The sequence below is a fragment of the Calliphora vicina genome, chromosome 3, assembly GCF_958450345.1.
Source record: "Calliphora vicina chromosome 3, idCalVici1.1, whole genome shotgun sequence".
Lineage (NCBI taxonomy): Eukaryota > Metazoa > Arthropoda > Insecta > Diptera > Calliphoridae > Calliphora > Calliphora vicina.
In genome coordinates, this window is record NC_088782.1 from 4,360,021 (window position 1) to 4,384,893 (window position 24,873).

At 33.9% G+C, this 24,873-nt stretch overlaps 2 protein-coding genes across 5 annotated transcripts; both read right to left on the reverse strand.

Annotated features, from left to right (window-relative positions):
- Positions 1-690: 690 nt before the first annotated feature.
- alpha-Spec (alpha spectrin) lies at positions 691-23,807 on the reverse strand. Of its 4 annotated transcripts, XM_065505472.1 has the most exons (9): positions 23,698-23,807; positions 13,502-13,565; positions 9,391-13,420; positions 8,856-8,930; positions 4,845-6,768; positions 4,162-4,765; positions 3,944-3,973; positions 1,436-2,036; positions 691-1,362 (listed from the first exon to the last, which is right to left on the reverse strand). In XM_065505472.1, the coding sequence occupies exons 3-9, from the start codon at positions 13,378-13,380 to the stop codon at positions 1,234-1,236; spliced, it is 7,353 nt and encodes a 2,450-aa protein (XP_065361544.1). In that variant the 5' UTR covers positions 13,381-13,420; positions 13,502-13,565; positions 23,698-23,807; the 3' UTR covers positions 691-1,233. The 4 variants fall into 4 exon arrangements, with proteins under 4 accessions (XP_065361544.1, XP_065361546.1, XP_065361545.1 ...); XM_065505474.1 differs by lacking the exon at positions 8,856-8,930; XM_065505473.1 differs by lacking the exon at positions 3,944-3,973 and having other exon boundaries at positions 23,698-23,805.
- Positions 14,900-23,815, reverse strand: dlt (codanin-1 like protein dlt). Its single transcript, XM_065505476.1, has 2 exons — positions 23,698-23,815; positions 14,900-18,872 (listed from the first exon to the last, which is right to left on the reverse strand). The coding sequence occupies exon 2, from the start codon at positions 18,827-18,829 to the stop codon at positions 14,921-14,923; it is 3,909 nt and encodes a 1,302-aa protein (XP_065361548.1). The 5' UTR covers positions 18,830-18,872; positions 23,698-23,815; the 3' UTR covers positions 14,900-14,920.
- Between the last annotated feature and the right edge of the window lie 1,058 nt (positions 23,816-24,873).

A 24,873-nucleotide genomic window follows, 5' to 3' on the forward strand; every position in this document is an offset into this window, starting at 1 on the left:
TTCATATTTATTTGTATAAAACACTTCATATCAAATCAATTTTAAATATTTGAATTTCCAGATCAATATATCGGTTATAGTCCTGGTTGGGTTGCAATTTAAAATCGTAGAAATCGGCTGAGATATAAGCAAAAAATGACGTCTATTTTTTTACCTATTTTTCACCAATTTTTTTTCAACAAAAATTTATTTTCAGATCGATCCCAATACATATATAGTCCCGGTTCATTTGCAATTAAAAATCGAGGAAATATGCTGAGTATAGCAAGAAAACAACATCTACCTACATCGATTTTTTACCTATTTTTCACCAAATTTTTATTTCAACAAATATTTATTTGTCCACCAACATTTTTTTCACGGAATATAAAATAAATATTTTTTCACAAAAATATTTATTTTACCAAAATTATTTTTATAAAATTAAAAAATCTACTTTTTCGACGAGTATTAAAATATGTAATTTAATCAGTAGCGAATACATTTTTTTTCGACTTTTTTCAAAACTTCTAAACGAATTTTAAATTTAAACAACGTTTTAAAATCAAATTTTGTATGGAAATTTTGCTTAAAACATTGTTTAAATTTAAAATTTTTTTATGAATACGGGGGCTAATCTTTATAATTTATTAGAAATTACTACCTATTCCCATGAAACGAAGTTTCATCAAATAGAAAACACCAGTGTAGTTAAATTTAATATTATTTATTTGAATCAATACATATACATCTTTAAGATTGATATATTGTCGAATAACTATAAAAGGGCAAATTGCTATTGGATTATAATCAGTTATAAAAGTTTGAAAAAACACGTTTTAAAGAAGTAAGTTTTCAATTTTAGTTTTTTTTTTTGCTTGTTTAGAGCTAACATGCATTAAAACATCAAGGCTACTCGAAAGGGTATAATCGAAATATTTGGCTTTTTTCTTGTTGTTGTGATTAAATGCATTATGAGGGGTGCTTAAAAAGTAGAAAATAATTAAGACAACATTAAACTTCTGAAAATCTATATCTAGGGATATTGCATTGTATAATGTCTGTAGTATCGGCTGTGAGCGTGTGTAGTTTTTCATAAATATTTCTTTTTGTTTTCATTGTATTAATTGAAAAGTGTTTGCGTTTTTTTTTTAAGAGCATAAATTAAATATAAGCATATATATTTTCTGGTTTGTTGTGGGTTTTTTTAAGATTGAAATTATAAGATAAATATGAAATATATAAAAGCATAATTTAATTTTGGAAAAGAGTTCGTGTAAACTCAATATAATCTAGAGCATCTTTAATGGGTTGTCCAGAGCGGGGTTCCGAATAAGGCTTCATTCGCTGCACACAATAGTCGGCCATGTCCTTGGTAAGATTCTGCAAAGAGGAAAAGAGAAATGAAATGCTGTGTTTTCGATTTTAAAGAGCTGAATGCCGAGTGAATACTTACGCAATATAATTCTTCCTTGGTAACATAGGGACGATCGGAGGCAGTAATGGCGCGGAAAGCATTTTCGATTTCTTCGTAGGATTGCACATTCTCGGTTTCTTTGGAAATCATGAAGGCAATGTATTCTTGCAGGGAAACGTAGCCATCGCGGTTGGGGTCTACCACATCCAAAATGGCTTCAAATTCAGGGTCGGGCTGGCCTTCTTCCACCATGGGCAGATCGTAGCCGAGAGCACGTAAGCAGGATTTGAATTCTTGATGATTGAGTTTACCACTCTTATCCTTGTCGAAATGTTTGAACATCATGGAGAATTCTTTGAGGGAATCTTCGGATACGCCCGAATGATTGCGAGCCTGTATCTGTTGTTCCAAATTGTGTTGCATTCTCATTGACAATTGATCCAATTGATCCCATTGCTGTGCCAAACCGACTGTTGAATGTTCCGTATAACGATTGTCCAATATCAAATGTTCCTCCAATAAAGCGCCAAGTTCTTCAATTTTCTTAAGATCAACACGACGTGCACGTACTTCTGTGGCTTTGACGCGAAGTGCTTCCAGTTGTTGTTCCAAAGAACCGGAACCTTCCATCATAGATGTTCTATGCACAATAAAAAAATAGGTGTTATTAAAACCTGATATCAAATAACAGTAATTTTATCTTTATAAAAAAGCATTATTTAAAATTTTAATTTAGTGAATGGTTAATTGTGCTGGTTAAATATATATATAAATCTTAACTTTAACTATAATCTATATTTAAATCGGTTTTATATCTGATATAAGCATTTTCAAAGAAAGGTCCAACTCGAGCGGTAATAAAAATGTTCAATCTAACATTAAATTAACAGAACTTCTAATTTTTTATAACATAATGTATTTTTAGGTAATCTTAGTTGTTATAAGAAAATTTAACTGAAAAAATATTTTTGATATTTTCTCTTTAGTGTTTATGCCTTACATATTTAATAATGATAGGAAGGACCCATATGTCAGCTCGATTTAAAAATCGCTGTGAAATTTGGCATTTTTTAAAAACGTTTAAAAAACTTTTTCAAATAGAAAAGATTTTTACAAAAAAAGATCCTATATAAATATAAATTTTCACATTCAAACTTAAAATAAAAAATTGTAATTCTATTTTATTCGACCTTTTTATTTATTTTTAAATTTTATAATTTATTGAGCTTTAGGTCAACAAAAAAGTTGACCTAAAGCTCAATAAATTATAAAATTAAAATAAAGTTTTTTCACCTAACTAGTTTCCTTTACATAAAAAAGCTTTTACATATAAAATTAAGCAGAACTTTTAAAATTTCTATAATACAAATGGAAATTTCTACTTTTATATTTTTAAGACAGTTTATGATAAGATTTCCTATTCTAAACTGATTTTGTATCAATTGATCGTAATTTTTTATCAAGTACACGAATTACAATACAACATTATTTCAAAAATTATAATTTAAATAAGCAAAATAATTAATCTAACTTTATATTAACACTAAACTAAATCTTCGGTAAGAAACTAAAAATTTAAATAAATTTTTGGAAGCAAAAGTTAGAATATTTTAAATATAGTATATACAATGTCTCTCATAAGTTTGCGAATTTGTTAATATTGAGAAATCTTGACAAAAACCGTCAGAGCCGAAAAATGTATATGAAAACCATTCGAATGTGTTTCATACAAATTTTTCCGATTCAATACTCTTTCAACGTTGCAGAACTTGGCAGTCAATATTTAATATTGTGTAAATAATATTACAAATTAATTTATAAATATTCATTCACAATATACCAAAATTCTTAAACCAATGTGAGGCACTGTATAAATATTGCACCCGCTAGACTAAACAAATTCGCTACTTTGCAAAGATTTTAAAATATATCGATAGTCACACGTTAACATTCTTAACTAAAAAATATTTTCACTATAAAATAAAGATACAACAAACATATCGTTTGACATCATTACTTTATATTGAAAACAAATTGTTAATTATGCTACCATCGATATTTTGTTTTGGTTATAAATTGTGTTTGAATTATTCATGCATAATATAATATAAAATATGTATATATTTAAAGCTTTGTTTATATAATACATCGCACGTAGTTTGTATATATGTAATTGGGTTAGGCAGAAAGGGTGTCGTCGAGTTTTTTTTAGATATCAAACTCCTTGCAGTACCCTTTCAAGATTTACATGTCTGTAAGTATATTTGTGTTATAAATTATTTATATTTTTACAAAAAGCAATCGGCGGCATTTAGTTATCTTTACAGTTGTAGAAATCCGAAAAGAATTTTCGAAAATATTTATATACAAAAAGATTTTCGTATAATACAACACACAGTAGTTAGTTGGGCAATTTTGCAAAATTTGTTTTTGGTTAACTTGAGTTAAAGAAAAATAGACAGACAACACATAGTTTAAAACGAGATTTTCGCTTGGTTTAAAATTGATTCAGTACGAAGAGTTAAAGAAAAGTAAATAAATTATTACCCTTGACCATTATAACCCAGCATATAAAACCTAGAAAAATTAAAAGGTGTGTAAAACAAATTTAATATAAAGTGCCAAGTGCAAATAAATTTTAAAAAATAAATAATATGTAGTAATAATAATAAAGTTGCCCAATAATATTTAATACCAACAAGTGTAAAGATTCATTTATCCATGTGTGTGTTCGTTTGAAATTGCAATGTCTTATTAAAACTTACCTAGTTTCGGTTAGCCACTGGTGGAATAGATTTGCATGCTTAGCAAATTCTTTGCGCAATTTATCATTCTCCTCTTGACGTTTGGCTTCTTTGGCCAATTCGCCATCTCGTTCCTCTATGATCTTTTGCAAATTACGCCAAGTCTCTTCAAGAGCTTCCATGGTGAACCAGGTGTAGGGATTGGGTCCAACATTGAAGCTCTTAATTTTCTGGTCTAGAGCAGACAAGGCCTTGAAGTCAGCTTCAGCCGATGACAACGAAGCTTGGAATTGGGCGTGGGCATCGCGAAGAGCACGAATTTCTTCGATCGAATTGCAACGAACAGGATCGGTAAGATCTTCTTCGGCATTTTCGAACCAAGAATTAAAGGCTGAAGCCTTCTTGGCGAATGTCAAGTAGAGTTCTTCGATTTGGCGGAATTGTTCCTGCATAGCCAAGAGACGTTGTTTGCGTGTCTCGGAGGCGTCACGCAATTTCTGCCAGCGTGCAATGACATCTTCATGACGCTTAAGTATGGCTGGCGATTGGGCATGGTTTGCATTGATAAGTTGATCCTTCAGACTGGTGATATTGTGGATGCCCTCTTGTTCGAAAGCATTAAGACCTAAATGAGACACACACACACAAAGAAAAGAAAAACATAAGAAATCTCTTGAAATCCTTGTTACTCAAAATAAACTTACCAGCATCAAATGTCTCTTGTTTGGTCAATAAAGTTTGAACCGTTGAAAGATCACGTCCATATTCGTCGGAGCGTACGTAGTTCTCCTTATCAGCTATCCAGGATTCAACAACATCAGCCTTCCACATGAACTGCAAGTAGGCGGAGTTGTCCAACAAAGATCCCTTGCGTCTGGCGGCCAAAGCATTCAAATTGTCCAGTTTATTGCGTAATTGTTGGCATCTCTGACTAATGGAGTCGCCGTGATGATTCTTGGCCTCAACCAAATCGGTACCTTGTTCACAGATCAAGGCACAGCGATCTTTGTGGGCAGCAAAATCGGTTTCAAAAGCATCGTGTTTCTTCAAGAGACCTTGAACGGCAGCCATAGAATCACCATAATCATCGACCGACAACAATTGTTGCTTTTCGGTAATCCAGGCTTCTTCCTCTTCGACTTGTGCCAAGAACTGTTGGTAGGTTAGGGATTCATCCAATTTCTGACCACGAGTAGCAGCCAAGTTCTTTAATTCAGCCCAAGCTTGGTTAAGAGCCTTGAGACGTTGTTCAATTTCTGGCACTCCCAAGTTGGAGACATCCATAAGTTTTTCGCCGGCCTCTTGTACAGCTTGGATGGCGGGTTCGTGGGAAGCCAATTCCGCCTCGAGACGCTTATGTTTCTTCTTGAGGTTTTGTACACCGGTCAAATCACGGCCATAGTCGTCGGAACCGACCAACAATTTCTTCTCCTTAATCCAGCTCTCCTCATCGGCGATGTCGCGGAAGAATTGATGCAGAGACAAGGCTTCGTTGAGTCTAGCTTGACGATGAGCAGCCAAATTGCAAATGCGTTCGTAGCGTTCATTGATGCTTTGGCGTTTCTCTTGGATGCCAGCACTATCGAATTGGCCACTTTCAACCAACGAATCGGCCTGTTTATTCATGTCCTTAATGCGATCTTCATGGGCAACAATGTCAGCTTCAACCAATTGATGTTTCTTCATGAGATTTTGCACCGAAGCCAAATCTTTGCCAGAGTCTTCGGTGGTGAGTAGAGACTCAACTTCGCCCAACCAAAAGTCCAAATCTTTGACGGCAGCAATGTAGGTGCGCTGCTTGTTGGCCTCCTTCAGCTTCAACGACTTCTCGGTCGTCTTGTGGGTGAGGTATTCCCATTGATCGGCGATTTGGGTAAGACGCTTCTGGACGGCGTCTTCGGAGCCAGAACATTGCTTCTTGTCAATCAGATTTTCACCCATGGCCAAAACACTTTGAATACGATCGGCATTGGCAGCCAATTCAGCTTCGAATGCCTGATGTTTCTGATGTTTGGATTGGATGTTGGCTGGGTCCTTGTAGCTTTCCTCGGTGGCCAATTGCAATTTCTCAGCAATCCAATTCTCAATCTCATCAGCATCGCGTGAGAATTGTTGCAGGGTCTGTTCATCACCCAAACGAGAACGTTTCTCAATAAGACCCTCCTTCAAATGACGCCAGCGTTCCAAGACTTGTTTACGCTTATCATCAATCAAATCAGCTGCATAATGATTTTGATTGATCAACGTATCAGCGAGAACTTGCAAAGCGGCAATCTTTTCTTCATGACCATTAATGGCCTTATCGAAATCTTCATGTTTCTTAATCAAAGCTTCTACATTGTCACCCTTATCATCGACATCATCGGCATTAAGGAAGGCTTCACGAGCTGACATCCAAGCTTCGGCCAATTCACAATCACGCATGTACAATTGCAAATCGAGATTTTGCTCCAACTGCAAACGACGTTCGGTCCAGGCCTTCTCCAATTCTTCGCGCGTCTTGGCCAAATCTTCAATTTTCTCCTTGATCTCGGGCGACGCATAATGATTAGCTTGCAACAATTCGTTGCCAAATTGTTCAAAGGCACCAAAAGTACCAGCACGAGCATCAATTTCAGTACGATGTTCCTAAATGCGTGTAACGACGACGGAATTGAGGGAGGGGGAGATTTAGAATTCGTATGTTATTTTCATGTACAAATAATTGGAATAAATGTTTAACTGTTTCTTTCTTTTTAATGTTACAACCCAAATGTTAGACAACATATAATAAATGGATACAAACATAGCGTTGGTTATAAACAATATTCAGATAATAAAAATATGTAAATCACATTAATTTATTTCATTTTTATTTTTAATAAACCACTTGTGGTTGTGTGTTAGATAAAATTTGATTTAAAGGCGCCCAGTTAAAATGTAAAAACACATGTACCAAGGAGTTTCAAAGAATGTTTCAAATTTAGAAAGACTTATTTCACAATGATTAAATGTAATATTTTTAAATAAAATTTTATAGTTTACAATTCTTTAGAAGCTCCCTTGTTACATTGATTTAAAAACCATTAAACTGCAATTTAAAGCTATGTATACGAATTATTTCTATTATGATTGGCAATGAAAATAAATGTATACACCGGATTAATAATAAACGATTTTTGGTAATCCTTTGTGTCCCAGTGAAATGTACCATTTCAATGAAATGTATTGTGCGATTTAACCCATTTCATACCTTCAATGTTTATATAAAATGAAAAAAAAAAATGTATGTTGTTGATTTAAATTCGGTTTTATATCCTTCACCCCAGTTAGAAATTGAATTTACTGATTATATATTTTAGAGAGTATAAGGGAACCCTACATACTTTTCCACATACTATGTAATAAAACTGTTAAGCAATAAATAAAGTTTATTTCAATTTAAATCAGAGATTGAGTGGCTTCAACTAAAAAACAAGTTACTGCATTTATCCCATGGTATCCGGAGATCTCATGGATCTCCGAGTGGAAGTGTATTTTACAGTCTGATCTCATACCAATAAATTTATTTTAAAACCAAGGTGAAGGGTATAATTGCATTTGACTCCGTAGTGATATGTATAATGACATAAAATCTCAAACGATTCTAGCAATTTGAACAAAGTTGTAATCGCAGATCTAGTAGTATTTACCTTTAAATTTTGTATTTATGGTAATAAAATAGGTATGTATTTTAAAAACTTCTCCACTTATGCAAAATGTGACAAGATTGGGTTGAGGACTTTTTTGAACTTTTTCCTGTGAAGTTCAGATTTAGTTTATATATTCATACTTAGAATTCAATTAATACTTAATTGATATGATAAAAAACTGGCATTTACTTAACGTTAAACCAGGAAAGGAAAGCCTAAGAAGCTATCTTTGATTAAGTTTTGTTTTTTAAAGCTGGTACAAAATGGGTTAATTTTTAAATTAAAATTAGCTTTTCAAAAAGGAACAATTTAAAGGTAGCACCTTATTTTATGGACATAATAAGTAGGTATATACAATTGGGTTAGTTTTTACTATAAGGAAGAATTTGAGATAGAATAAACATATGTTAGGGGTAAGACAACGTTTAAAGTTTTGTATCACACGAAAGTCATTATTGGAAAGGTAACATAGGAAAATATTCATAGGAATTATTCAGCAATTCTTTTTATAAACATATTTTAAAAAATTCAATTAGATCTGGTATTTCTAAGAACCAAACTAAAATGACTGACAACTCATTTAGAAACAATGTTTGGGTAGATATGCAAGTAAGTATGTATTTATATAGGTGGATTGGTTGTTTGGTGTGTTTGTTGTACGATTTGATTTGATTCGATTTGCTATGATTATGATATGACATGATATACACATAAATACAAATGAAAAGTGTAGTAGGTACACATTTTGAGAGAGAATGTAATGAATGTTGTATGATTGAATGTAGGCATATATGAAATGCTTGCATTAGTTTAACAATTGTATTAGGAAAATAAAAAAATCAACACAATTAAACTATAATACAAAATAGCCATTTGATTAGGAAATTAAATTATTTTTGCAAATGGTAGTAGTAGTGCGTAACAAACATTTTAGGAATTTACTGTTTTTCATTGATAAAGAAAAAAAAAACACATTGAAATTTTGTACAACAAAAATTAGAAAAAAGTAAAATTAGAACTTTGATGATGGATGGTGAAAACTACCTCTTTTGGTGTTGGATGGAAGAAGCTTTTGGCGCTACTATTTCCATACATATATTCGATTTCAGAACGATGAGCCTATAAAACACACACAGACGCATGAATTTTGTAAAAAAAACATTAAAATAAAGATATGTAAATTTATATGCATGAGTATCAACTCCAAATGGCACAAATACAGAGATTGAGAATTCAATGAATGCATGATTGAATGAATGAATGATAATTTAAACAAATACGAATTTGAGCGTGTGTGTGTTTGTGTTGTGGTTGGTATTGTTGTTGAAAACAAATTCCAGATTTTCCGGAAATTGGTAAATCATATCGCACACGTCACCCACGTTGTTTCAAAAGCGACAAACAAAACAGAAATACAATTTGTTTAAATCAATGATTGTAAAATTGTAAAAATGTAAGCTTAATATTCACTTAAATGTTTAGCCTAAACAAAGACATCTGAAAGGTGTTTTCATTTCATCTTTAAGCTGCTTTTTACAAAAGCTTTAGGTTAAGTGGCAAATTGAAAACCGTAACATACCTGATGTCTTTCGATTAGAGCCTCGGCTCCGGTAACATCATTGGCCAATTCATCGGAGGTAACCAAACTCATCATGGAATTGATCCAAGCCAATAGGTCGCGATAATCGCTGAGGAAACGTTGCAAGTCATAAGAGTCTAAAAGTTTTTCTTTACGGGCTGTGGACTTGGTAATAATTAGATCCCACATTTCATTGATTTCCTTTTGTTTAGCATAAGTCTGCTCGGCAGTATCAGGGTGAGATTGCATCAAGCGATTAGCAGTCTCGTCCAATTGGCGAATCTTATCGCGTAAGGCAGCCAAATCACGTTCGACACCCTCGTGTTTGCGCTGCAAGGTTTGAACGCTGCGCAAATCTTTGCCCAAATCATCATTGTTGAGAGCATTCTCTTTTTCGGCAATCCAATCTTTGGTCTCATCGATGTCACGGTGGAAACGTTGCACTTCGTGGGCTGAACCCAATTGACTGGCCTTCTCGGCCGTCAAAGTTTGCAAGTTATTCCATTTTTCATTCAAGTCTTGCATTTGAGTTTGAATCTTCATGGCTGCCTCAGTTTGACCCAAAGAAGTCAATTGTATGGCAATCTCATTCATGTTGGCCAAACGTACTTCGTTGGCTTTCAAGTCATCGTTGAAATCGTCGAATTTCTTTTGCAATACCTCAACCTCTTCCAAATCTTCTCCAACAACATCGGCAATTTGGGCATGGTTCTCCTTATCCTTAATCCAGTTAGCAAGATCGGCGGCTTCGCGGACCAAGACGTAAGCCTTGACAGTTTCATTCAATTTATTTTGACGTTCATGGGCCAATGTTATCAAATTGTCGTATTGGGAATTGATTTGAGCCTGACGCTTAGAAATAGAGTGGTTGTCCACCAAGTTCTGTTGACTAGCGCTGAGACCGGCCTCGATTTTCTTAATATAGGCAGCTGGGACGAATCCTTGACGATCGTTAACCTCTACCTTCCACCAATCTTTGTTGTTCGAATTCAAAAGGGTCAAAACATCTCCCTTCTTCATGGACACCTCACGGGGACTCTTCTCGGTGTAGTCGTATAAAGCTACAACGCATTCCTTGCCTGTAATATCCACAACGGGAGTCTCTTGTTGACGGCAGTTCTTGGCCTGTTCTTGCAAACCTTGGATGGTGTTACCGAAAGCTTCCAAATCGGAAACCAAGGCTTCGTGCTTCTTCAAAAGAGCTTCAGAGGAATCCTCATCTTTTCCGTAATCATTGCCAGTTGCAATAGGTTCCTTTTCACGCATCCAAGATTCTGCCTCATTAGCATCGGCGAAGTATTGATGGGCCTGTAGAGAATCTTCCAAGTCTTGTTTACGTTGGTTGGATTTGTCTCTCAAGTTATTCCATTGATCTTGCAAAGCATCCAAACGTTGGCGAATGTCTTCACTGGCAAATGGTTGATCCTTTAACATGTTTTCACCGGAGCTAATAACATTCAAAAGACGAGCTTCATGGTTGTTAATTTCAGCCAAGACAGCTTGATGTTTCTTAATAAGATTCTGTACACCAATCAAGTCTCTACCGCGGTTGGTGGAAGCGGCAATTGGTTCTTTTTCACGTATCCAGGCAGCCTCATCCTCCAAGTCGCGGAACAGTTGCTGAACTTGCAAAGAGTCCATTAAATGTTGTTTGCGCTCAGTCATAGGAGCGGCTAAAGCGGCATAACGCGAAGATAAATTAGCCTCCTTTTGACGAATGTTATCGGCATCGAAATGACCAGATTCAATGAATTTGTTGGCAGCTACCTTAATGCTTTCAATGCGATCCTGATGAGCCATAACGTCAGCTTCCAAAAGAGCATGTTTCTTCTGTAAATTCTGCACGGAGGTCAAGTCTTTGCCATGGTCTTCTGATAAAAGTTGACCTTCAATTTCGCTCAACCACAATTCAATGTCTTCAATGGTGCGATTGAATTGTTGTTGTTGACAAGCTTCGTGTAACTTGCAGCCCTTCTTGTCGGAAGCTTGAACTAAAGTCTCCCATAGAACAACAATCTCTTGCATGCGTGTGTTGATTTGGTCAGCAGCGTAGTGGTCTTTTTCGATGAGCTCAGTGCCGACAGTGGTGATGTCTTCAATACGGGATTTGTTGGCATTGAGTTCGTGTTCAAAGTTTTGATGCTTTTGCATTTTTCCATTCAAGTTGGTGGGATCCAAATAACTGTCATCGGTGGCAAACTTCAACTTTTCACTGACCCAGCCCTTGGTTTCATCACAATCTCGTTCAAATTGTTGATAACGATTTGAGTCTTCCAACAACTGACGACGTCTATTGGATTTTTCCAACAAAGCAGCACGACGAGCCAAAAGCATTTGACGACGTTGGGCTACATCATCAGCAGCATAATGTTGGCCATCAATGAGTTTGGTGGCGAAAATATCGAGAGCTTTAATCTTTTCCTCTTGGGCAGCCAAACTCTTTTCAAAATCTTCGTGTTTCTTGATTAGAGCTTCAACGGAGTCCAATGAATCACCTAAATCTTCATTGGCCAAGAAAGCCTCTTGCTTGGCCATCCAGGTGTCAGCCTGTTCGGTATCACGATAGAACAATTGCAAGTCCATGCATTGCTCGTACAAGATGCGTCTATCTTCCCACAATGACAGTAAAGAACTCTTGTCGTTTTCCAAAGCAGCCAATTTTTCTTGAATTTCAGCGGCAGCATAATGTTCACGTTCCAAAAGTTTCTGGCCAGATTCAGTGGTCAATTTGAAACTATCTTCGCGAGCATCGATTTCTCCCTTGTGTTCTTGGTGACGCTCCAACAGAGCCTCGGCTCCAGCCACATCCTTAGCTAATTCATCGGCCGAGATGATGGCCTTCATGCCGTTAATCCAGGACACCAAATCACGGAAATCAGCCAAGAAGCGGTGCAAGTAATAGGATTCGTCCAATTTTTGTTTACGTTCTCCAGCTTTAGCCTTTAAACTTTGCCAGTAGTTGGCAATTTCAGCTTGTTTGTCGCGAATTTGATCGCTATGATCGGCATGAATAGAGCACAAACGTTGAGCCTCTGCTCCCAAGGTGGAAACCTTGTCTTCCAAAGCTGCCAAATCACGTTCAACACCTTCGTGTTTACGTTGCAAGGCCTGTACGCTGGCTAAATCACGGCCATAGTCATCCGAAGAAAGAACAACATCTTTTTCGGCAATCCAGGCAACAGTTTCGTCAGCATCACGATTGAAACGCTGAATTTCATGAGCACCAAAGAGCTTCTCTTGGCGCACAATGGCAAGTTGTTTCAAACGTTGCCAAGCCTCATTCAAATCATCCTTGCGTTTTGTAATGGTATCGCGATCAGGATGGGCATCCTGTATCAACTTGTCGGCCAACTGATTGACTTCAGTAACACGGTATTCTTGAGAAGCCATATCCTTTTGGAATTCATCAAATTTACGTTGCAATACTTCAACATGCTCCAAATCTTGGCCGAACTCATCGGCTGTAACAAAAGCCTCTTTGTCTTTAATCCAAAACATTACTTCTTCGCATTGACGCAAGAATTGGACAAGGACCAAAGCCTGTTGCAATTTTTGACCCTTCTCAGCCAAGCGGCTCAACAGCAATTCCCACAAACGATGCAACTCATCGAGACGACGGCGTATGGTCTCCGAAGCAAAATGATTTTGATTGATCATTTCTTGTCCGGTATTGTCCAAGGAAACAATAGCATTGCTGTGGGCTGACACCTCAGCCTCGAAGGCTTGATGCTTTTGAATTTTAGCCTGGAGATTTGTGGGATCGCGATACGATTCTTCGCTAGCTGCCTGTAGTTTCTCATTAATCCATGATTCCAATTCATCGGCATCACGCTTAAAGTACTGAAAACGACGTGAGTCTTCGAGTTTCTCACGCTTTTGACGAGTTTCAATTTTGAATTCATTGTAACGGGACAAGACCTGTTCACGTCTTTCCTGAATATCTTCAACAGTTTCGAGGATTTTAACCTCTTTAGGAGTAAAATTCTCCATGGTCGTTCGTTATTTGTATATTAATTGTAAATCGATTTGTCTGTAACAAAAATGGAAAAGGAAATAATAGACTAGAAAATTCTTAAAGTTTTTATACATTTTGTTTTTTTTTTTTACTTACCAGAAATTGCTCTCGTTTATAATACTGTTACTTGTTTCACTTATTTTTCGTTTTCGCTTTAAACCTACAAAACAAACAAACAAAATATTTTATTAAAACATTAAATCAGAACGGCAATGAAATCCAATTAGTGCGAGTGAAGTAATAGTGTGACCGACGACAACATTAGTGTTGATGTAGCTGGCAAAGAATGTGTGATATATGACAATTTTTTAAGCCAGTGATTACATAATTTCCACTACAAGACCACAAGAGACTAAAACAATTGAGTGCATGTTCAAATGAACTGTAGAGAATTAGTGTGTGTGTGTGTGTGCGAGTGAGAGAGAGTTTTTAAATTGTTTATTCTAGCCTAAAATGAAATTTTGTTTAGTATATTACCGCACCCTAATTAAAGACTGACTATACCCAACTCATTTGGCGTTAAAATAAAGAATGAACAAATTTGTATTTTTTTAATTTTTATGTTGTCATTGTTAAGGGAAGAAAGAAGGTATAAAAGGGGTAATCTAAATAAAACATGACACACTCACTCATATACTTTTGATTAAAAAACCAAAAACCCTGTTAAAATACAAACACTTGATAACTGTAAAATATCAGCTAGAAAGAAGTCTTATCAATTCGCAACTATGTTCAAAATTGATAACGAATATTACGAAAATGTAATCGTAGTTATAAATTCAATGAAAAACTTCACGAATACATAATATTTTCTTGTTGGTTTCTATTGGATATGAAAAATTTATACAAGTTTTATATTTTTTTTGTATGTAAACGATATGTTTATTATGGTTTATATTATGATCTGACGTCATGCGTGTTTCCTGAGTCATGTTGCGTTAGTTAGTAAATGTGTACTTTAGAATAAGAATTTCGTTAAAGTAAGAAACAATTTGTCAAAGTAAAACTGTCATTTGTTTTAAGTAAGCTAATATTTTTTCTGATTTAAATTGTTTCGATGTTTTTTCACATATTCTAAACTTTTTTAATTTACCCACAAAATTTTAAAATATTTGTATGTACGAAAATGGGTCAATAAGTCCACGACTTTTTGAATTTTCCTAATCTTAACTGAAAGAGACATACGAGAAATCCCTATAATCAAGTTTTATTTGAGCTACTTATTCTAGAAATCCCTTTACTCAATTAAAAGACAAAACAAATGATTTACCATTTAAAATTCGTAAACACTTTAAATTTTTATTTAAATTAAAAAGAAACAAACATAAGTTTTAACAATTGCCCAATTCACAATTGATGTCGTAGTGTTGTAGCATTGTATGTCGTAAATATTTTTCAAACAAATTTTTCGAAACAAAAACAAAATATTAATAAAAAAATTACGACATACAACGATACAACGCTACGACACCAATTGTGAATTGGGCAAATAAATGTTTAAAAACAATAGTAACTTTAAAAGAAATCAACGTCTCTCGACAAATCGGCTAACATCTCCATAAATAAATTCGATTTTTCATTGTCGTCTTCATCCTCACGATCGTTTTCATTTGTGTTTTTCGACACACCAGAGGTCTCTTTCGCAATAGTCTTTAACATGTTGGAAATTTCGGAAAGAACAAATGGTTGCCATTCGTGTTTGAAAATTGAGACAAAAAGATTATTGGCATAATTAACGGTAATGACATGTTTTCTTATCATGATCACAACCAAGTGGCCCAGTTGATTAAAACAGTTGGTTTTGGTGCCCAGAGATTCTATAAATGCTACAGTGACTAAGGCATCGTAAATACAAATGTCAGAAGAGGAGAAACTGTCTAAAGCCTTTTGCATATTTGGATGCAACCACACCTGACACGCTGCTTCTATCAGTTGATCGGAGAGTTGTGTAAAATGTTTGGCTATAATGTGCTGGAGTAGTTGTATAATGCCTGCACCCAGTAAATGATACAAAAATGAAGGTAATTCATTTTCAAATGCCTTTATTAGATTTGTTAATAGTTTAACTAGTGGTTTGGAATCATTGAATCGTTCCACCCTAATTGAGGTGCAATGTAACCAGTATTGCAATTCATCAATTAAATCAGATACACTTGGTGTGTCTTTGATTATGGTCAATTGTGTGGATCCCAATTGTACTTTGTTTTTATTAGCACTACAAATTTTATTGGCCATTTCTTGAAGATTGCCACAAAAGAAATTCTCTCTGACAATGTTAGCACAGAACCATTGAGATATTTTATGTTTGGCTTCTCTCTCAATAATCATAAAATAAGTTCTCTTTAAAACGGATGCAGTTTCCTCTGGTAGAAGGCTTTCCAAGGCGTTGTTAATGCGTTTATTCAACATTTTGGGAATGGACTCATTCCATTCCTTTTCGACTTGGACATAGGCGTCATTGTAAATAGTTTTTATGCTATTGTAGACAAAGTGATAATTACACGAAATTAATTCGTTGACCAAATTGTCTGCGTTTGTTTTGGACGGCAGCAGTATCTTAATTTGTCCATCTTTCACCACGCTTTTGTAACATCTTTCGGTGCAAAACTTTATGATTTGTCGCGTGGATGCATTTTGAGAATGCAAAAATGCCTGTATCAACGATGTTTGCACTTGGGTGGATTTATTTTGGTCAGTGTTCAAAGTATTTCCATCTTCTTTGACATCCGCTGTTCTGGGTAGTTCAGCAATTCTGGTGGTTATGTGGCGATAACGTCCGGTTCTCGAAGCATTTTTAGTTTGAGCATATTTCGCCGGCATTATGGAAACTCTAAATTCAGCCAAGAAGGGGCAAGCAATAGGTAAGAGGGATTCCAGATATGAGTTGAGGGTTAGGTTTTCGGACTCGATGTTGTATCTCAATTTACATTTTATGAACTCCAACTCATTTGTAGACTCTTGTGAGTTGAGGCATTTAAGTGTGGCTCTATAGTTATAATATTGTTCAGCTATAAATTGTTTCGACTCGAACAACCAGCCTAAGCAGAGTTTTATAATAAACAAGGAGGTGGAGTTAAATGGTTTGGGATTCTCCAGACCCAAATAGGTATACAAAGCGTACATTAGTTTTAAAGTTTTCATATAGTTTTCCAATTGTAATGTGACGTTATCCAACATGCCGAAATATTGAACCAACCAGGGAATGGCTATCAACAGTTTGCCCTGTTCAATGGCTTGTTCGAGAATTACGCACAGATCAAAAGTGGGTTGCATTAAAGAGCGTAGTCTCACTTGATTCTTTTCAACTTGTGCCGGCATTGTATTGCAGCTGCTTAGGTTGTAAGGCAGGGATATGGTGTATCCAAGAAATTTGGCCAATATTAGCATAGAGTTTAAAATATCTGGTCTTACAACAACATTATCGCTGGCTGTGCAGTCAATTAAAGACACGTTTTGTTCGTCTGCATCATTGTCAGCTTTACTTATGTCGATTTGATCTAATGAAGAGTCATTTTGTGTTGTTAACTCTGTGTACAGTTCAATCTTTAGCTGTTCGACAAAGGCGAGAGAGCGGGCTTCTAGAATGAAATCTCGAAAGAAGGCTTCGGTGCGTGGAAACTGATAGTCCACACTAAACTGGCTGGGAGCTATTAAACGTTGTGTTAGTTTAGAAAACTTTTGCAAATCCACATCCAAGCCAATTTCCTCGGGCGAAGATGCATTCGAGGCGGATAGTAACAATTGGGACACAAATAGTTTTGCCAAATGCGCCATATTAATACAATTTTCAGAAAACTGAAATATCTCCTTGATCTTGGGTGTGACTTCTGAGGAAAATTTCCACATGGGATTAAGATGATGAGATTCCCAATGTTTTAAACATTTATAAAATAAGTCTCTTTGCGCTCGAAAGTTGGCAAATTCCTGGTGCGAAGTGAAATTTTCTCTGGAATCTTGTTCTTGTTGAAAGTACACATTGTTGCAGGGTTTGACATCAAAACACAAAGATGTGTCACAAAATGGTTTCTCTGCGACTAACTGCTGTTTACGTTGATAGACTTCCAATAAGTACGATTTGACATCATCGTCTAGATAAGAGAAACGTTCGCTGATCAAGACAACGCCCAATGATTTGGCATCCAAAGAACCCAGAGCACGTTTTTCGTGGGCCAAGCACAACAAAGCAAAATAAACTGCATTTGGTAAATGCTCTAAACAAGCCAGCCCCTCATCCTCTTCGTTCGTATTGATGTCATGTAACTGCAACTGCTCCATGTTTGTACAGACTTCGGTTATGGGGTTATTCGCATTAGTGGCATTCAAAAGATTCAAAAGAAATGTTAATTCATTTAAAATATTCGTGCACAAATTTAAATCAATAATTAAGGCATAAATTTCTGCCAGTCTTTTAATCGACAAATTCTTTCCCATTTTCTTTAGGTCTAGAGTCATTTCCTCAGTTAACGTTTCTTTGGTCGTGTTACTAGTGGCCATTGTATCGGCATTAGTTGGCATTAAGGGTATAGAAACATTTTTTAATTCTTTAGTTATTTCACTGGCATTTAATACCAATGATTTACGTGCTGCCAATATGGCACATTGATCTTTATCCACCAACTCACTATTGGTTATCTTAAGTATATTATTTTCATTACTAAATGAACTTTCTCCAGCAAAAATGGATGAATTGTTGCTAGGTTCCGCCTTTTTACCTAAACTAATGGGTTGCAAACGTTTTTTGGGCTTTTCTGTTGTCGCTTTTTGAGCCGTTTGTTGATTTGCTGTGGGAGTGGTTTTCTTTTTCTGAGAACGACTGCTCGTGGACGTATTCATGACCAGAAAGTCTCCCAAGCATAAACTGGAAGTAGCACTCTTATTAGCCGAACCTGGAGTAGTCGTCAGTCTTCGCGTGTTCTTTGATACATTGCGTCTAACTGGTGTTGAAGTCGAATTGTTTTGTGAATAACCCAAACGATCAACTGATGTGCTAAGTCTAGGTGTTGAGTGTGATTCAAATTCGCTGTAAGAATTATGCTTCAAGTGATCAGTTTTTAAACTCAGATTTTCATTAGGCGTAGAAGTATCTGGTTGCGAAAGATCCAATAACAATCGCCTGGGTGTGGCCGATTCTTCTTTGCAAATATTCGCTTTTATTGCTCTCACTGGCGTTTGACATTTTGGAGTTTCGGTGCCACTTGTCTTCAAATGAACCTCTGTATATTGCCTGAGCGAGTTTAGAAAATATACAGCAAACTCTTCTATAGTACAGAGATTTGTAGCATCGACTTCAAATTGTTTTAGAAACCATTGACGGAATTCAAGATTTTTCGAATCTAGTTTGTATTTAATTATACTTTTAAGTTTCTCTTCTGCGGGTTTAGTCATTGTTCTAGGCAAGTTTGGGTTGGTTTGGTTTGGTTTCATCCAACATGCATTACTCCTTTTCAACTACCGTTAGACTTGGTATCTGAAACGGAAGATGATAAAAGAGAATGGTTGGTTTGGCAAATAGTGGCTACTCGTCTTGTAGATGTTTATTTTATTTTTTTTTTGTTGTTTAGGCACATTATGACATCACTTTTTTTACAAATACATCAAATACTTTTTGCACAACATACATTTAACTACATACTTTAGAAAATGAAGAAATTTTAGTAGGAAGGATTTGTTTTACTGATGCATATTAAAAAATTTATTGTATGGATACAATTGGTTAAAAAAATCAATATTTTCTAATTTATTAAGAACTTTGTAGATATGTAAAAACATTACAATTTTATAACAGATGTTATAACAGATGATATTTCGAGTACAAGTGAATATAATAAATAAATGAATATGTAATAAAACTACATATTGCTATTTGTTTCTAGGTACAGTGGTGGTCAAAACATATGCAACCAGCAACAGAATTTTACAAAAGTGGTTTAAACTAGTTTAAGATGTAAACAAAAATATTCATTTGCTTATAATATTTTTTAATTAATGCTTTAAAAATAAGAATATGAAATTTAATTCAGAATTTTTTGCATTGAAAAGAAAAAAAATTTAAAAAACTACGTATGGGTTGATATTTCATTGGTCAAAACATATGCAACTAATAGCTTTTAAAACATTTCTGTCTATAAATCTTAATATTTCATGGCAAATCCTATATTTTCAATGACGGCCTTATATCGGCAAGGCAGTGAAGCTATCAAATTGGTAATAAAATTTGCAGGAATAGCGTTCCAAGCATCTACCAATCCTTGAAACATAATATCTGAATTAGTGCAATTTTCGGGGTCGATTCTTTGATTAACGATTTCCCAAATGTTCTCAATGGGATTTAGATCTGGTAATTGTGGTGGCCATTCCATTACCGAAACTCTTTCTTGTGCTAACCACGATTTAACAACATGTGAACAATGCTTGGGGTCGTTATCGTGCTGAATAACTCATCAAAGAGGCTTATTATCCTCAGAATTTGGAAGCATTACTCTTTCCAAGATGTCTCTATAGATAAATCCATCCATTATTTCATTAATTTAGAGCGATGGGACAACTCCAGCAGCAGAAAAACTGCCCCCATACCTCCATGTTTCAGTGTCTTTTTACAGTATCGTGCTTGAAGCCGCGTGTTAAGTGGTCGTCTTACGTAACACATGAAATCACTTCCGATGATATTAAATTCGGATTCGTCGCTAAATAGGACAGTCGTCCATTTGTTTTCTGGCCAATTTAAATACTCCATATCAAACTTCAAACGTTTCTTTTGATTACGTTTTGATATAAGCGGTTTTTGCGCGTAGGGAAAACGTCGGTGAAGCATGCAGGATGCAACGTAATCGTTTGGGGGTAGTTTTTCTGCTGCTGGAGTTGGCCCATCGCTCTAAATTAATTAAATAATGGATGGATTTATCTATAGAGACATCTTGGAAAGAGTAATGCTTCCAAATTCTGAGGATAATAAGCCTCTTTGATGAGTTATTCAGCACGATAACGACCCCAAGCACTGTTCACATGTTGTTAAATCGTGGTTAGCACAAGAAAGAGTTTCGGTAATGGAATGGCCACCACAATTACCAGATCTAAATCCCATTGAGAACATTTGGGAAATCGTTAATCAAAGAATCGACCCCGAAAATTGCACTAATTCAGATATTATGTTTCAAGGATTGGTAGATGCTTGGAACGCTATTCCTGCAAATTTTATTACCAATTTGATAGCTTCACTGCCTTGCCGATATAAGGCCGTCATTGAAAATATTGGATTTGCCATGAAATATTAAGTTTTATAGACAGAAATGTTTTAAAAGCTATTAGTTGCATATGTTTTGACCAATGAAATATCAACCCATACGTAGTTTTTTAAATTTTTTTTCTTTTCAATGCAAAAAATTCTGAATTAAATTTCATATTCTTATTTTTAAAGCATTAATTAAAAAATATTGTAAGCAAATGAATATTTTTGTTTACATCTTAAACTAGTTTAAACCACTTTTGTAAAATTCTGTTGCTGGTTGCATATGTTTTGACCACCACTGTATATGTCCCAAACTTAATATTATTACGAAAATTATCCAAAAACCTTCACATGTTCGGCGAGGCATAGTAACTAAGCCTTTCCAAATTTGATAAAACTTGATAGCCAAGTTCTTTATGGACATACCAAATTTTAAGCTGTTCAAAAATTTTTAATTTTTTATCGAGGTTCAAAGTTAAAATTGTATGTAAGAATGATGTAAACTCGCTCAAACCTTCTTATATAATTTTTACAATATTGCTTTTATAGTAATGCTTATGTGCCCTACATTCAATATATTTTCATAACAATCAATTTCTTTTGAAGACAGGATATTTAATCAATGATATCTTTCATTTTCTAAAGATTTTCCTCAATTATAAACCATTGTATGGTTACAAACACATAAAAAATTCAGAGTGGGACCATGAGGGCATCTCGAGATGATAAATATTTAGCAGAAAGAATAATCAAAACATATCAAACACAAAAAATATATTAAATTTTAACAATATCTTTTAAGCAAGGATATTTTGTACATTATTATTTTAATAATAGACCATAATGTAAAAAATATATGTCAAAGATATATGTAAATTAATATCATAACTGATTTGGTTAATTATATATGTATGTACATATACATATGTATGCATGTCTTTATTATACTAGATCAAAAGATTGTAATATATTTTAAATACCTATTGAATAAAAATATTCTTCTAGATTCAAGTTCAATTGTATACATTTTATGAATATGTATGTACATTGAAAAGTAATTATTTTACAAATTAATCTTATATATAAATAGGCCACACTTTTTTTTGTGGTACACTTTTAAGTATGTTATTGTCCACAATTATTGAATAAACATATATGTTTTAAAAGGTTTTTTCTGTAGATAGGTATGCACAATATAAAAAAAAATTTCAAAATTCTTTCCATAAAAGTGGTAAAAAGCGTTTTAAATGTGGTGGAATTTTGGCCACCGGACGATCCTAGTAATAAATAAAAGTCTATGGAAAACTAACATAAACAAAATTAATAAAGTCTTAATAAAAATAACTTTAAAAAATGAGTGCACACTCACTTAACACTAAAGAGAACTTGAATGAAATATATAAATTAAGAGTTATGTCTGGAATTAATTTATACAATTAAATAATAATAGTTCAACTGATATTTTATATATGTATGTATTTACAATAACAACTCAATTTTATTAAGTAATACTTTCAATGATGAATTACACTCTTTCTCTCCACTACCCCAATTCCAGTGTGGTTTTAATGAAAACCCAACAATAAAAATTACTTATCAAAATAGCAAAATGACGTAATTCTTCAAACATGGAGAATATTGTACAAAAAAGTAAATAAAAAAAATCAAAATATACAAACACTCACACATCCACTAATAACAACCAGCAATGAGTGTGTCAGCCAGCAGAAGATGATTTCAAAACAAATGTTAAATAAAAAAAAATACTCGCATACAAAATTTTAAAGGGGGAAGAAAAATGATTGCAAAACACGAACACAGCTAAAGAATTGAATCATAGGAAAACTAGTGTATGATGTTGGAAAAATTAGGTTGAAACAAATACAAAAATCAATTTTCCTTCGAAAGAAAGTACATAATAAACAAGTAAAAGTGTTATAATCGGCTGTGTCAAATCTTGTTTATGTATGTGACAATTAGGGTCAATTATGGACCGATTCTCACAAAAGTTGCTAGAAAGATTTAGGGTTCATATAAAACTAGTTTGTCCATTTTCATCACGATATTAATTATTATAAAAAATATACTATTAATGTTCATGTCGTTTTCTGAGGGGACCTTGTATGGGGATTAGGAAGATTTTTACGGTTTTATAATCACAATAAAGTGTTACTTTAAGTCAACATCGCCCTATCGTGTTTTCAACTGCCAGACGGACATAGCTGTTACAAACGGAATGAGGAAATCAATATACATACACCCCATCTGTTTTGATGGTGAATATAAAAATGCACTCTTCGTGAGTGGGTTGGATGAGACTACACCGGTCGATCGTTTTCTTGTTAAACTTATTTAAAAAATACATCACTCACTTGTATCTTGAATATTTAATTTAAAAATAGAATAGTTGAGTTAGTAAACAAACTGTACACAACAACAAATAAATTTAATTTAGACAAAACAAAAAAAAAACAAATATGTATCTACAAAATACTTTTCATTCTATTGACATTACACAGGAAACCCAGATACAACAACTTCAACAATATACCATGTAAAAGTCTGAGATAGAAAAAATACAACCAAAACAACAGATGGAAAAAATAGAAGTTCAAATAAAACTCTAATTAAGAAGAAGTCACAAGTGGAAGGAAAGAAAGAGATAAATAATATAAATTGAAATGAGCACAACACCTTCTTCTGTATTCAAATCAATACGCTCCACGAACGGATGACGTCGTTTTTCTCACTCACACACACACTTATCTTTAAAAAAAAACTTTCTTCTGGATATATTTTTCTTTTGATTTTTTTTTCCATAAATACAGAATTTTTCATGAAAATATGTATAATTTCATCAATATTTTTTAATATATTTACAACTTTTTAAGTTTTCTTTAACATTAATTAACCAAAATAAACAAATTTAAGAGAATTTTCGTTTTAATTAAGGGTGTGGCGTGGTATCAAATTTTCTTATTGATTTTTTCACATTCGCATAACGTTTGTTTGAGATTTGTATTAATATGATTGAAATTTGTTTATTTTAATTAATAAAAACACTTACACCTTAAATATTTCTTTTCAATTTCTTATATTATCAGTTTAATTTTCTTTTTTTTCTTGTATCAAGATATTTAGCCAACTTGTAAAACTTTATTTTCACGTCCGACCGTATCAAGAGCAAAATACAAAATGGTGAATTATGTCAAATTTTTTAGTATATTGAAATTAGTGTTGGTAACTCAACTCAAAAAAATTATCTTAAAAATCGCTGAATTTATATTGGTGTTAAAATTATAGCGATAAATTGTCATTTTATTGAAATAAATGTTAGTTTAAAGTTGTAGAAATAAATTGTTATTAACCCTTATAAGGGAATTAGTTGGGAATTTAATGGCATATTGTTGTCTTTATTTATTTGTTCCTGTTAAGGATCATTTAAAAGAAAACAACATTACTTTAATGGAAAATAATAGTAATTTAAGAGCATGTTTAATGGCAAATCACAACCATTGAAGAGTGGTTATAGAACGTCAATATAACCAACCATACGGTTTGACAAGTTTCATTGGATGTCTGTAATAATCTGTGCATGGTGGTTTTAAATAAAAGTAATATATTTTCTTTATCTATCACTAGAATTTTTTAGGAATAGTTAAATTTCGAAAATTTTTTTAAAATTTGTTTCATTTTACCTTACACTGCAGCCATACGATCAAGTTTTTCTTGATAGTATTTTACATATACTGCTTGTCAAAATTTATAAAAATTGAAAGCTGTGACGTAGGCAGCAAGCAACTTGAAAACAATTTTAGTACAAATTGGGGAAAAAAATGTAATCAGCTGTTTTCTTGAATGAAAAATTGAGCACCAACTTGAATGAGAAATTGAATGCAAGTTCGTTTCATGTTTTAAAAACCGCTGAATTTGATGCAAAATTAACACTAGTTGTCACTAAACAGTTGAATTCTTTGTTGAGAAAACAAAACAAGAATGGCAACACAAATTAATTCGATTTATAATTTTTAAGTGTTTATATATTAAACACATTTATGCATATATTTATGTGGATCATAATTTCAACAAATCATGCCAATTAAAATTACTTTCAGCTGTTAATTTGACAGCAAATTTACACTATCTGGCAACTCAGTTCTTGTTTGTTTTCATGAAGGCAAATTTTAAAGAAGGTGGCCACAGAAGAACAGCTGACTATTTTGTTTTTCACTTGATTAAATAT